This window comes from Oryx dammah, unplaced genomic scaffold, assembly GCF_014754425.2.
Source record: "Oryx dammah isolate SB20612 unplaced genomic scaffold, SCBI_Odam_1.1 HiC_scaffold_2, whole genome shotgun sequence".
Taxonomy (NCBI): domain Eukaryota; kingdom Metazoa; phylum Chordata; class Mammalia; order Artiodactyla; family Bovidae; genus Oryx; species Oryx dammah.
The window spans coordinates 179,594,936-179,609,523 of NW_024070186.1; the positions used below are offsets into that span (position 1 = coordinate 179,594,936).

Genomic DNA, 14,588 nt, shown 5'->3' on the forward strand with positions numbered 1-14,588 from the left:
AAGATAGGCGACCCAGTATTAACTATAGTCACTATGCAGTACATTACATCCCTAGGACTTATTTTATAACTAAAATTTGTGCTTTTTGACCCCCTTCACCCATTTTGTCCACCCCCACCCTTTGTCTCTGGTAACTACCAATCTGTTCTGAAGGGATAAATCTTGATAAGACCTACCTTATGCCTCCCATCAGAGAGAAGGGGATCAGGCTAAGACTTAGGTGTACCAGTATGCAGTAACTATAAACCCAGATACACCAATCCTGTTGGTGGCAATATCTCAGAACCTCTCTTTCTCTTCTATTCTCCTTCCAGTTCTTGCTTTCTCTGCCTTGGTATAGCTCCTGTGGCTGGACCGCTGGGCCACAGGGATTGCGAATAAAAGGAATGCTTCTTTGGAGGAGCTAGATCCACTAGGCTCCTGAGTCTACTATGCCTACCAGAGAAAGTCCTCTCAACTTCCAACCACCCCTCTGTCTCCAGGTGATTGTTCAGCGGACTCTGGCTGCCAAGAACCTGTCCCACGCCAAAGGAGGCTCTCTGTTGGCCGCATACCTGAAGGTGCTACCCCTTTTCATCATGGTGTTCCCGGGTATGGTCAGCCGTGTCCTCTTTCCAGGTAAGAAGACAGCTGGGAGGAGAGATTTTGTGTGTGAGTCACAGACCCAGTAAAGTGTTCTAAACATATTACCAACTGCCCCATGAGAATGAGACTGGTGTCCCGTCCTTGAGATTCCACTGAGGCATCTCCATTCCAGCATCTACTGACTCTGTGCTGTCTCCCAATGTTGGTTCAATGGGCATGTCCTATAGATGTCCCAGGGCAGACAGAGTGGAGACCTATCCAGGGCTTTACTTCAACTGTATATTTTAGTTATTTAGTTGACTGCACCAGGCCTTAGTTGTAAGCACTTGAGAGCTTTGATCTTTGTTGAGGCATGTGAACACTTGGTTGTAGCCTGTGGGGTCTAGATCCCTTACTAGGGATTGAACCCAGGTCCCCTGCATTGGGAGCGTGGAGTTGTAGCCACTGGGGCACCAGGGAAGTCCCTCACTGTACATATATATTTTAAAACCACAAAGCAGGCTAAATCTTGTCCCAGATGTCAGCTCCCTGAAATCTCATGTGAGGGCGCCCCTCACACTTCAGTGGTTTGGCAACTTCAGCCCAATGGAACCCTTCAGTTCAGTTCAGTTCAGTCGCTCAGTCGTGCCTGACTCTTTGTGACCCCATGGACTGCAGCACGCCAGGCCTTCCCGTCCATCACCAACTCCTGGAGCTTGCTCAAACTCATGTCCATTGAGTCGGTGATGCCATCCAGCCATCTCATCCTCTGTCTTGCCTTCAATCTTCTCCTTCTGTCTTCAATCTTTCCCAGCATCAGGGTCTTTTCCAATGAGTCGTTTCTTCCCATCAGGTGGCCAAAGTATTGGAATTTCAGCTTCATCATCAATCCTTCCAATGAATATTCAGAACTGATTTCCTTTAGAATTGACTGGTTTGATCTTGCAGTCCAAGGGACTCTCAAGAGTCTTCTCCAATACCACAGTTTAAAAGCATCAATTCTTTGGCCCTCAGCTTTCTTTATAGTCCAACTCTCACATTCATACGTGACTACTGGGAAAACCATAGCTCTGACTAGTTGGACCTCTGTTGGCAAAATAATATCGCTGCTTTTTAATATGCCACAAGGGAAGCATAGAACCCTTGGCAGGGTACTTTTCTTAACAAAACTGGGGTATCAAACCTCTAAAGTATTTGCCTTATCTATAAAAAAAAACTTGGTAGAGGAATGAGGTTTTCAGCATAGGGATTAAACAGGCCTAGGAGTGGAAAATGTGATTGGGAGTCATTGTGATGTCAGGAACTGGTGATCTATATACCTGTACCTGCAGACAGGTGCATCTGCTTCCAAAACCTGCCTCTTAATCATGCTACTGTCTCTCTCAGGAAATCACATCTTAAGCTTTGGATCTATATCTGGAAGACCAATAACAAGACCCTGATCCTGACTCATAGCAGTCAGCCAATCAGTGATGATTATTAAATGAAACATAATGCCACATTCCATGATCCTAGGGAGTTGTAACATCTCAGATGAGTCTGGTACTCATGAAAAAGTAAAAGAAAATAGATATCAAAACACTCTAGCCTATGGTACCAGCAATAAGTGAGAAATGAATTGGAGAGAGTGAGGCAGGGTGGAGATGGTGAAGTGGGCACAGTGGGTTTGAAGGTCTTGATCAGAGCTTCTCAAAGTGTGGTCCCCAGTCTAGCAGCATCAGAGTTGCCTTGGAACTTGCTAGAAAGGCAAACTTTTCTGACCCCATCCAAGACCTATCGAATCCAGGTCTCTGGGAATGGGGCCCAACGGAAGGTGGAGAATCCCTGGTCTAAAGGGCCAGGGGCCAGGCCAAGCCAATGTTCCTACGCATTTCCACTCTTCTCTCCATCTCAGCTCCAGCAGCTCCCTACTGAATCTTCAGATGGGTCCAGCACTGCCTCAAAGGATGCTCTGATCCTGGGTTCTCATGAGCCTGGACAACATCCTCTTCCATTTAGTCCATCTGAAAAATAATACCCACTCATTAAGAAACACTGGTAGAAACCAAAAAAGAAGCAAAATGACCCTCAAAACAATGAAACACAAGAGTCTAGAAACGTACCTGTTTACAAAGCCAATCATCTCCACTTAAGCTTTGGAATAAACTAAGGTTTTGAGTCCTAGGTTGATGATTTGGGGATGTTATTTAGCCTCTGTGGGTCTCAATTTGCTTGTCTTTAAAATAGGTGTAATAGGGACTTCCCTGGTGGTGCAGTGGTTAAGAATCTGCCTTGCAATGCAGGTTCGATCCCTGTTCGGGGAACTAAGATCCCACATGCCATGGAGCAACGGAGGCCCCCTACCACAATTAGAATCCATGCACCGCAACCCCATGGCACAATGAAGATGCTACGTGCCACAATTAAGACCTGGGACAGCCAAATAAATAAATAAATATTTTAAAAATTGGTCTGATAGCAATGTCTTCCCCACAGAGTTATGAAAATTACATGAGAAGGTATGTGTAGAATGTTAATTTGCAGCATCTGCATCACAGTACATCTTCTATGAATGCTGGCATTTTGGAAGAAGGAGTTTTGGTGCTGTGTTTGGATTGGACTCTGCTAGAGCCATCCTTTATTTCAAGCATCATAGGATCTGACAAGGGAATCCACTCAATGTATGAAATGGTTGATTAATTTACCCAAGACACGTGAGCAGATATTAGTGAATGGTGGGTTAACGATCGCAAGGCTGTCGATTTCATTTATAACTTAAGCTGAGCCAAATAGTTTCCTTGTGACGAACATATTTTTCAGCCCGAATGAACAAACATAATTTTCTGCCCTAAACATGCATTATAAACTTTGTGTCACATGTTTCATGGTTGAAGCTTGCATTCCTAGAGGGTTAAACAAAAACTTGGTTGTTAAATGAATTATTTCAGGGGGAGTCTTGCTCCTTCTTGGTATCCCTTGAAGACAGGAGTTTTTGGATGGTGAGAGTTTGAACTCATAACATGTGAATGTAAACAAGATCTTTGCCCCACCTGTGAGGCTCCCTACAGCCTTCTGGCCACAGGAATGTAACTATTTTCTAACCTTCTCCAAAACTTCCTCAGACAAATTGTAACCAAGCCAAGAACTTTGACCTCTCAAAAGCATTTTTCTCAAAAAGATTGTTCCTTCTCAGTACTTCCTGTCAAATATCATTTTTGGTCTGCTATCTGAATTTTGTCTAAACTGAATCAGAGTTCTGGAGGCATCTACTTTTGTTCCATAGCAATTGTTATTATTATTATTTTAAAATACATTTATTTATTTATTTGGCTGCGCTGGGTCTTAATTATGGCGTCTTTGATTTTTGTTGCAACATGCCAACGCTTAGCTGTGGGCTGTGAGATCTAGTTCTGCAACCAGGGATTGAACCTGGGCCCCCTGTTTTGTGAGCGTGGCGTCTTAGCCACTGGACCACCAGGGAAGTCCCCTGTTATTAGTTTTATTAATTGTGGACACAGTACCCTTTCTCACTCATGGATGTAAGTGGAGGGGAGGGTCCCGGCTTTGAGAAAACATAGCTGTGAGTGGAGAAATTTTACAAAGACCAGTTAGTTCTTGGGCTTCCTCATGGATGAAGCGGTCTGGGGTGATTTCCATTTCTTAGGTCTTATACTACCTTAAAAAAGAAAATGAAGAATTGGGATCTTCCTGGCAATCCAGTGATTAGGACTCTGTGCTTCCACTGCAGGGGACCCAGGTTCTGTCCCTGGTCGGGGAACTAAAATCTTGCAAGCTGTGCAGCATGGCAAAAAGAACAATAAAAAATATTAGAGGGCAGGGAGGGATGAATTAGGGATTTGGGATTAATAGATACACACTACTATAGATAAACACCAAGGACCTACAGGGAACTATAGTCAATATTTTCTAATAATCAATAAAGGAAAGAATCTCAAAAAGAATATACGTGTGTGTATGTGTATATATATATATATATATATACAAATATAACTGAATCACTTGCTGTATACCTGAAACATTGTAAGCTTCTGTATTATACAACCATACTTCAATAAAAAATTTTAAAGAAAAGAACCAACAGTACTAGGTTTTAAAGTTGTGATGTACTTTAAATGTTCACATTTATTAAACTAATAGTTTTAACCCAGATAAAATTATAAAGACCAGGCATACAACCTCATCTGGAGATAACATTGATGCCAGTGAATTTAAGGTTCTTTCTTTGTCCCAAAAGATTTCAGAGACAAAGCAGAGAGGTTGGGAAGATAAAGTGAGAGTTTATTTAAGCAACAGGGACAGTGGGCAGACAGGTGAGGAGCCGCCACCCTGGGATTCTTTATCCTCGGTGTAGAGGGTCTTCATACAAATGAAGAGGTAGAATATTGCCTGAGGAAGGAGGAGTTTGGAGTTTGTACTCCCTGGTTTTAACCCCAGTTCCATTTTCCCGAGGGGAGGAGGGATTTTTGTCCCTATTTAGCTGAAATCAGAAGTGTCATGGCATCAGTGCATGGTGGGGGCTTCTTATCTGTAAGGCCAATTTTATTGTAATAAGAACATACTAAGCAAAAGGTTGCCTTTGGAGGCAGGAGATTCCCGCCTTTCCCCAGCTTTCTTTGTTACCTGAACCCTTATCACCTACAATATGTCATTTCCTGTCAGTATGGAGTTTCCTGCTTTCCTTCATCTGCCTCACTGTTTACAAGACATTTACAAGATGTTTACAAGATATCCTGCCACCTGGCCTCTGCCCCCATTTCCCTGCTCATACCTGGCTACCTGCGTGCTGTAACCCTGTCAAGCATCTGTGTTCGAGGCCACTTGTGAATTCGAGGCCTCAATTACACGTTCATTATGAAATTGTTATTGCATCAGAACCTGCGAGGAGATGGGCGTGGGCAGCGATAGGCTCCAAGCCCATCCCTAAACTGAGTCTTGGGGGTAGTTGTCACTTGCCATCAGAGGTGGTCTGGAAGGCAGTGTTACCCATCAGAATGAGGAAGAAACACAGAGGGAGGGTCTGGGAGTTGTGTATGGGAGTTAACCCTATTAATAGATCCAGCTGGCAAAAGAGATATTAGGATTTGTAAGTGGTCCAGCAGGGGTGAGTGGTGATGTTTTGGCATGGAGACGGTGGTGAGGAGCATAGCTCAGCTCAGATATGAGGAGCTGAGGAAGACAGAAAGTAACAAGAAACATGTGCCAGACCACTGAAACTACCTATACTCTGGGCCTTTTCTGAAACTTTGGATTGGGAGTTGCAATACCTGTCTCCATCATGACCTTGCTGGGTGATTATAATCAGGTCCCTTCCCCTCTCTGAAGGTAACACTAATAATGAGATAGCGAGCCTCTTCCCAACAAAAGTGTATTGAGCAGATAGTCTGCACTGAAATCGTTTAGTGGCCTTTCAGGGGGGCTCCAAAGAGCTCCCGGTACCACAGTCCTTTATGTCTCAGCACAGAAAGAATTCTGTGAGAAGCAAAGTGATGGATAAGAAGTGATTTCTTAGAATAGAACAGTTGGAAGTCTTACAAGCAGGTGGGCGAGGGGGTGCCATGCCCTGAGAACTTACTGGGCTACAGTTTCATAATCAAAGGAAAAGTAGGGGGTGTGAGAGGAACTTCTTTGTGTTTCTTCAGTAGACTTTCTTGCCTGTCTTTCTTGCTTCCAACATCAGCTCCTTCTCCAGGTTGCGCAGGGGACTTTTCTCGTCCCTGCAGGGTCAGGCTAGGTCCACAAATTATTGGTTTTCATATGTGCAGAGAGCGTGTCTTAGGAATCAGTAACTTGCTGAGCTCACTGGGCAGGCTGTGGGCCTTGTGCCACCATTGTTTCATGGTTTAGTGGCAGTCCTGTGCTTCTGTTGCACGGTTTTGTTGCTAAGCCAGCCTGCTTGGTTTTGTGGTTGAGCAAACCTGCTCCCTTGAGTAATCATTAACTTACAAGGCTCCCCTATATATGTATTTTTTTACATACAATCCCCTAGTGGGATTAACTATTTAATCATCTACTTTGTCCCTTTTACTCTGTCCCTATCAGTACTACACATTAGTATAATTTTTTTTTTAATCTCTTTCTATCTTGTAAGCAAGAGGTCTATGCACGTATGCTTTGGATGTGTTCATCACGATAACAGGTAGAAATGAAGAACTAGAGGTGCCAGGAATTCTGGGTGGGTTTACATTAGAAAATCAGAATGCTGCTTGGGAGAGGAAAGGATACAGAAATGGAGAAAGAGGAGGCGAGAAAACTTCCGAGTGGGTAAAGTTTTTATGAGTCTAAAATGAGGAACAGCTGTTGAACTATATATGCTATTGGGAAGGAGATGGGGAAAAGAGGAATTTAAAAAATATTTGCCATGTGTCAAATGATGGCATTCTCCTTTGCACTTCCAATAAATTTAGGTAAAGAGGTGAACTGCTTGTGTCCTTTTTAGGGAGTTAAGGAACCTGATGTAGAACACTGTGCCGAGACTGGTCGTGAGGTGTCAGCTTTATTGAGGTTACAATAAAAGCAGTTGAAATGAGCTCAGTACTTCCCATGTCTCAGTCTCTGTGCTGAGTGTGTTAACGTGTACCGTCTCAGTCCTCGCTAGAATCTTATGAAGTAAAGTTCCGTTACTGTCCCATTTCACAGATACAGCAACTGAGGTCCAGGATGGTTAAGTGAGAAGGCCATGGTTTATCAAGTCTGCTGTTTAGTCGCTAAATCATGTCTGACTTATTGCAACCCCATGGACTGTAGCCCGCCAGGCTTCTCTGTTCATGGGGTTTCCCAGTCAAAAATACTGGAGTGGGTTGCCATCTCCTCCTCCAGGGGATCTTCCTGACCTAGGGATCGATCCCGTGTCTCTTGCATTGGCAGGCAGATTCTTTACCACTGGGAAGCAGGCAGATTCTTTACCACTTAATCAAGTCCAGGGTCCTTTTTATTTCATTGAGCTCTACACTTATATGCAGTAAGCCTGTCTCCTGGTGCTGTCCAGTGCCGGGCTGTGTTTTGGCCAGGCCTGGGGCTCTGAGGGTCCATCTAGCCATCTCTGGGCTTGTTTCCTCCACAGACGAAGTGGCTTGTGCGGACCCAGAAATCTGCCGGAAGGTCTGTAGCAACCCCGCCGGCTGCTCTGACATCGCGTATCCCAAACTTGTGCTGGAACTCTTGCCTACAGGTAATGATCCATCACCCTTCAGCTGAGTCCCCCCGAGAAAGGAGGACCCTGGCTGGGCTCCGATCCGAGGTGGGGGACAAGATGCGAGGGCTCCCAGTAGAAGCTCAGGCCCTGGCTACACAGCGGGCTGTGTCCCACCCACCTCTGTGTCCCTCCTCTCGGCTCCCAGCCCTGAGTTCTGCCTTCTCAGTGTTGAACCTCTCAGGACCAGTTAGCCACAGACCTGGGCAATGGGGTCAACAGTGAAGGCAGAAAAAAGCCCAAGGCCCATAGAGCTCCCTTCTGCCCCCAGGGCTCCGCGGGCTCATGATGGCTGTGATGGTGGCGGCGCTCACGTCTTCCCTCACCTCCATCTTTAACAGTGCCAGCACCATCTTCACCATGGACCTCTGGAACCATCTCCGGCCTCGGGCATCTGAGAAGGAGCTCATGATTGTGGGCAGGTACGGTCTTACTCTGCTGGCTCAGATGGTAAAGCATCTGCCTACAATGTGGGCGACCTGGGTTTGATCCCTGGGTCAGGAAGATCCCCTGGAGAAGGCAACAGCAAGCCACTCCAGTTACTCTTGCCTGGAAGATCCCAGGGACGGAGGAGCCTGGTAGGCTACAGTCCATGGGGTGGTAAGGAGTCGGACACGACTGAGTGACTTCACTTTCTTTCACTTCACAGTCTTATTGGGTAGAGCCAGGCAAGAGTCTGAAAAGTCAGGATAACTCAGGGAGGAAAAAGCTGAGCTATTCAAAGGGAAAGTCCAAACAGTGACTTCTCCTGGTTGGCTCAGCCCCGCTCTGATGGCCAAGCTGAAGGACCCCAGGACCCTGGGGATGAGTAAGGCATTCATTCATTCAAGAGCACCTCCTATGTGCCAGGTGCTGGGCACATAGCAGGGAGAAGAAAAGACTCATTTTGCTTTCTTGGAGCTAGAAGAAGAAAAGCAGAAGTAAACAGCTGGTTTTAACTGCAATGAATATTATGACAGATGAGCCAGGAGAACTAGGGCTTCAGAGGAAAGTCTCTAACTTGGGTTGGGATTTGAGGGGTCAATAGGAGATAGCCAGGTAAAAGCAAAGAGGGTGTTCTGGAGGTTTGGGGGAAGGTTTCTCTACCAAGTCTTCTGCCAACTCCTGAAGCGTAATGCAGGGAATGAAAATGAGTGAAGTGAGTGGCATGCACATTTTATGCAAAATGTATGCTAACAAGCATCTCGGGGCTCTGCTTCTCCAGAAGGTGCATTCCTAGGGCTGTCTCAGCCATGGTTGAGGGAAAGGTATGACAACAAAAGGCTTCTCTGGTATCTCAGATGGTGAAGAATCCACCTGCAATGCAGGAGACCAGGGTTCGATCCCTGGGTCGGAAAGATCCCCTGGAGAAGGAAATGGCAATCTGCTCCAGTATTCTTGCCTGGAGAATTCCATGGACAGAGGGCCCTGGTGGGCTACAGTCCATGGGGTTTCAAAGAGTCGGATATGACTGAGCCACTAACTGTGACATCAGAAGCATATTCCGTTAAAAAAAAAAAAGAAAGAGAGCTAAATTCAGTTCAGTTCAGTCGCTCAGTCGTGTCCGACTCTTTGCGACCCCATGAATCGCAAAATGCCAGGCCTCCCTGTCCATCACCAACTCCCGGAGTTCACTCAGACTCACGTCCATCGAGTCAGTGATGCCATCCAGCCATCTCATCCTCTGTCGTCCCCTGCTCCTCCTGCCCTCATTCCCTCCCAGCATCAGAGTCTTTTCCAATGAGTCAACTCTTCGCATGAGGTGGCCAAAGTACTGGAGTTTCAGCTTTAGCATGAAACTTCCAAAGAAATCCCAGGGTTGATCTCCTTCAGAATGGACTGGTTGGATCTCCTTGCAGTCCAAGGGACACTCAAGAGTCTTCTCCAACACCACAGTTCAAAAGCATCAGTTCTTCGGCGCTCAGCCTAGAGAGCTAAATTAGATCTCATCAAAACCCAAAACTTTTTCACTTCAAAAGAAAATGAGAAGGAGACTTGGGTGGTCCAGTGGTTAAGACTCCAAGCTTCCAATGCAAGGGGCTTAAGTTCGATCTCTCAGGGAACTAAGATCTCACATGCCATGCAGGGTAGCCAAGAAAATAAAAAAGGAAAAGAAAGGAAAGAAAGCAAATGAGAAGATGAGTCACAGATTGGGAGAAACTATTGGCAAGCCAAATATTTGACAAAGGACTTGTAATCTAGAACAATCTTCAAAATGAGATTGTAATCTATTTTCTAATCTAATTTTGTATAATCTAATTTTCACAAAGATTGAAAATGACTTCAAGATACCACTGTACACCCACTAGTATGGCTATAATTGAACAGCAGATAGGGAGGCAGAGAAGTTGGACTTCTTGCGAATTGCAGGTGTTAATATATAATGGTTCAACTGTTCAAAACAGTTTGGCATTTTCTTAAAAAGTTAAATATAAACTTACCATATGACCTAGCAACTGCATTCCTAGAAATAAAATCATATGTCTGCACAAAGACATGTATACCAGTGTTCATAGCATCAGTTTTTACAAGAGCCACAAAGTAGAAGCGATCTAAATGTCCACTTATGGGTGAAGGATAGATAATGTTACACAACGGCGTATCTACTCAATGGAATGTTTTCAACAATAGTTACACAATGGCATATCCACTCAATGGAATGTTTTCAACAATATAAAGGAATGAAATACTGATACATGATATCTGATGAACTTTAAAACATGCTAAATGAAAGAAGCCAACTGCAAAAGACCATGTATTGTATATATTGTATACCATTTATGTGACATGTCCAGAAAAGCAAGGCTATAGATATAGAAGCCCCCAGGGGGCTTCCCTGGTGACTCAGATGGAAAAGAATCTGCCTGCAATGCAGGAGACCTGGGTTTGATTCCTGGGTCAGGAAGATCCCCTGGAGGAGGGCATGACAACCCATTTCAGCATTCTTGCCTGGGAAACCCCAGGGACAGAGGAGCCTGGTGGGTACAGTCCATAGGATCACAAAGAATCAGACATGACTGAGGGACTAACACTTTCATTTTCTTTCATAGAGATAGAAGCAGAGAGAAGTGCTTCTTTAGGTTGGAAACAAGAATAAACTGTAAATGGGCATGAGGGGATGTTTTTGGAGTGATGTAGATTCAAAAGCTTGATTGTGATGTTGGTTACATGCCTATAAATTTACCAAAATTACTTGATTGCACACTTACAATGGGTGAATCTTGTATAAATTCTACCTCCAAAAAACTATAAAAAAAGAGAAGTATCCAGGGAGGACAAAACTAATGAGGGGGGTGTGTGTCTCTCATCCAACCAGGGTGTTTGTGTTGCTTCTGGTGTTGGTCTCCATCCTCTGGATCCCTGTGGTCCAGGCCAGCCAGGGCGGCCAGCTCTTCATCTACATCCAGTCCATCAGTTCCTACCTACAGCCACCTGTGGCTGTGGTCTTCATCATGGGATGTTTCTGGAAGCGGGCCAATGAAAAGGTAGCTCTGGATCAGCCCTTCAGTCCATTGGAAGGGAGAGGAGGGACTTGGAGTGGGGACACGTGGATGTCAGGTGTCATTGTTGGGGGGGCGGTGGTGATAAGCTTTGGGGAGAAAGATCCAGGGAGGATGTTACCTGGCTTTTGAAAACACAAGCAATGAAGCTTCTACTTTGATGCATTTTTGTCTTTCAAAAGGGAAGCTGAATTAACAGGGAATTTTATGTAATGGATCAATTGTATGTAAAAGATAAGCAGATAAGTAGCTCCCACCCTTTTTGAATCACTGGCCCGTACAGTGACTGTCATGGTAGAGACCAGCTCTGGAGAGGGCTTGCTGAGCTTTCTCGAGGCGTGTGTCTAAGACAGCTTTGCTTTGCTCTGCTCTGCAGGGTGCCTTCTTCGGTCTGGTCTTAGGCCTCCTCCTAGGCTTGGTTCGGCTGATCCTGGACTTCATCTACACGCAGCCTCGCTGTGACCAGCTGGACGAGCGCCCAGCCGTGGTGAAGGACGTCCACTACCTCTACTTCTCTATGATCCTGTCCTCGGTCACCCTGATCACTGTGTGTGCCGTGAGCTGGTTCACAGAGCCGCCCTCCAAGGAAATGGTACTTTGGGGTTTGACCCTATAGCCATTGAGACCCTTTACTGCTAGAGACAGAAAACCAGGACTGATTTTTAAAAAGCTGAAAAGTCCAGGGTTTGGTCTTTGGAGGAACTTGATTTCAGAAAAGACCATCTGAATCCGTTGGTCACCTTTTTTTTTTTTTTTAATTTATTATTTATTTTGGCTGCACTGGGTCTGTGTTATGGCACACCGTCTTCTCTCGTTGGGGCTCGTGGGCTCCAGGGTGCACAGGTTCAGTAGTTGCGGTGTGAGGGCTTAGTTGCTCCATTGCATGCAGGATCTTGGTTACCTGACCCGGGTCTCCTGCATTGGAAGGTGGACTTTTAACCACTGGACCCCCAGGGAAGTCCCTTCTCGCCTCTATTCCTATTCTCCAGCCCCTAATGGGGTCAGCAGCTTCTAGGATACCTCCTCTCTTAGTCTCATTAGGCAAAAGCATAAGCATTTCAGTCCCAGCATTTCCAGTGAAGCTGCTCATGCCCATTGATGGAGTCAGCCCAAGACACATGGTCAGTCATGAACCAACCCACTTGCAGTGGCCAGAGAAATGGGTGAGCCGAATGCTCGTCGCTGGGTCCCACACACCCCTGGGCTGGGGTTAAGCTCTTATTAGAATGAGGGAGGGTGAGATCCCCACAAGAGATTTGGGGCTTTCGAAGAAAGATGGGGAATGAGTGGGGGAAACGTCCATTGATTCTGAAGACTGCAGGGAGCTGAAGCTTGTTGGAAGGTGGAGTGGGAGGGCAAGACTGGAAGAGACTTGGACATGAAGGCTGAGCCTGGGGTTGGAAGGAGGCAGGAGAAAGGGATGAAGGTCACCACCCACCCCCATCTCACAATTCCTCTCTGCTCCATAGGTCAGTCGCTTGACCTGGTCTACTCGCCACGACCCTGTGGTCCAGAAGGAACAGGTGCCATCAGCCATTGCCCCCCCTCTTACCCTTTCTCAAAACGGGACTCCAGAGGCCAGCAGCACCAACATCCAGTTCGAGATGGTTCAAGAAAACATGTCCAAAACCCACAGCTGTGAGTTGCCTTTTTCCTAGGTTACAGTAGGAACCTTAAGAAGCATTATATGTTTAAGTGGAAATTTTTCTATCATATCACTAGCAAGTAAAGGGGCATACTTGACATTTTAGCATCTCCTCATTCCCAGAGTCTGGTCTTCCCTCACTCTCTGGCCACTGAAAGTGTTAGGAACTTTCGACAGATGCTCCAGGTGGGCAATGAGAGCCAACGTTTGTTGAGTGCCTACTAAAACACAGTTCATTTGATCCTCGTGAAACCCCACGTGGTAGGCGGGGGTTACTGCTGGTATGCTCTAAATTGCTGGTTTTCAACTCTCAGCTTGCAGACATATTTTGGTTTAGGCCACCTACTCTTTTAATGTGAGTTATTTAAAAGTAGGGAGATTTCATAACATTTCAGATTTCCACCTTCTTTTGAATAACTAGAAGATCTGGCAGCATGGAGCCCATATGCCTACCTGGCAAAAGTTGCCTGGAGGTGGGAAGCAGCTGGTCCTTAGACCTGGGATATACAGTTAGTCAAAGTCCCCAGCAGTCCCTTCTGCCTACATGACCCCAAGGCTGCAGTTGTCATTAATCATCACACATGGCTTTTAAAGGACCTTCCCTGGTGGCTCAGTGGTAAAGAATCTGCCTGCCAATGCAGGAGACTCAGGTTCAATCCCTGGGTCAGGAAGATCCCCTGGAGGAGGAAATGGCTACCCACTCCAGTATTCTTGCCTGGGAAATCCCAAGGACAGAGGAGCCTGGAAGGCTACAGTCTATGGGGTCGTAAAGAGTGGGACATGACTTGATGACTAAACAATAGCAAATGGCTTAAAAAAATAATTGTGGCTATGAACCCATGGCATCCTATAGTGGGAAACGCAAGGATAGATGCAGAAGGCCATGTGCTTCAGGAAACATGAGAGAGAATGTTCCTTGGTAGAGGTGATGTGTGTAAGAAGCAAATCAGCTCCTCTGACTCCCATAGGCCACCTGCCTGGCTCCATCCGCAGTTGATTTCACAGCCCCAGCTCTGAGTGGAGACAGAGTTCCCTGCAAGAGTGCCTGTCTCCCTTCAGCCTCTGGCAGGTGGTGCCGCACACAGAGAGGGAGTCAGATCAAGCAGGTCCTAAACCCATCTCTGCCTCTGCTGACCCACTCTGTGCTTCACTCAAGTTAGTCTGAGCCTCTATCTAAGAGGCTGAAATTCATCTGAAATTCTGCACCTAAACATCATGAAAAGTCTGAAAACACCAACCTTTCAGAATTCAAGTCTTCCAGGATTGAGGTATTAACAAATACCTTCCAGAAGAGGAACATGAAGTTTTTATCACAGTGTCTGAAACATACCGGGAGAGACTCTCTTCCCTCTTGTCCGGGAGACACAGCTCACCCTTATGACCTTTATCTGTTGTGTTCTTTTTAGGCGACACGACCACAAAGCGGTCCAAAGTGGTGAAAGCCATCTTGTGGCTCTGTGGTGTGGAGAACAAGGGCAAGGAGCAGGCACCGAGCAGAGTGGACCCGATCATAGTTTCCCTGGAAGAAAACCCCTTGGTGAAAACCCTTCTGGACCTCAACCTCATCATTTGCATCAGCTGTGCCATCTTTCTCTGGGGCTACTTTGCTTAACGTGGGGGTGAACCCAGGGGTCTGAGCTCTCATTTGTTATCAATGTTCTGATTTTTTTAATGAAGGAGAAAAAAATAATAAAGCTTTGTTTGTTTACCA

General features: G+C 45.8%; 1 protein-coding gene across 1 annotated transcript in view; it reads left to right on the plus strand.

Moving 5' to 3' along the window:
• SLC5A11 (solute carrier family 5 member 11) overlaps window positions 1–14,588 on the plus strand; it is a 59,515-nt gene extending 44,927 nt beyond the window's left edge. Inside the window, exons 10-16 of the mRNA XM_040258050.1 lie at window positions 483–618; window positions 7,625–7,732; window positions 8,025–8,175; window positions 11,049–11,217; window positions 11,609–11,824; window positions 12,702–12,870; window positions 14,284–14,588. Coding sequence (XP_040113984.1) covers window positions 483–618; window positions 7,625–7,732; window positions 8,025–8,175; window positions 11,049–11,217; window positions 11,609–11,824; window positions 12,702–12,870; window positions 14,284–14,489 — 1,155 coding nt within the window. The 3' untranslated portion in view covers window positions 14,490–14,588. The remainder of the gene's footprint in view (window positions 1–482; window positions 619–7,624; window positions 7,733–8,024; window positions 8,176–11,048; window positions 11,218–11,608; window positions 11,825–12,701; window positions 12,871–14,283) is intronic.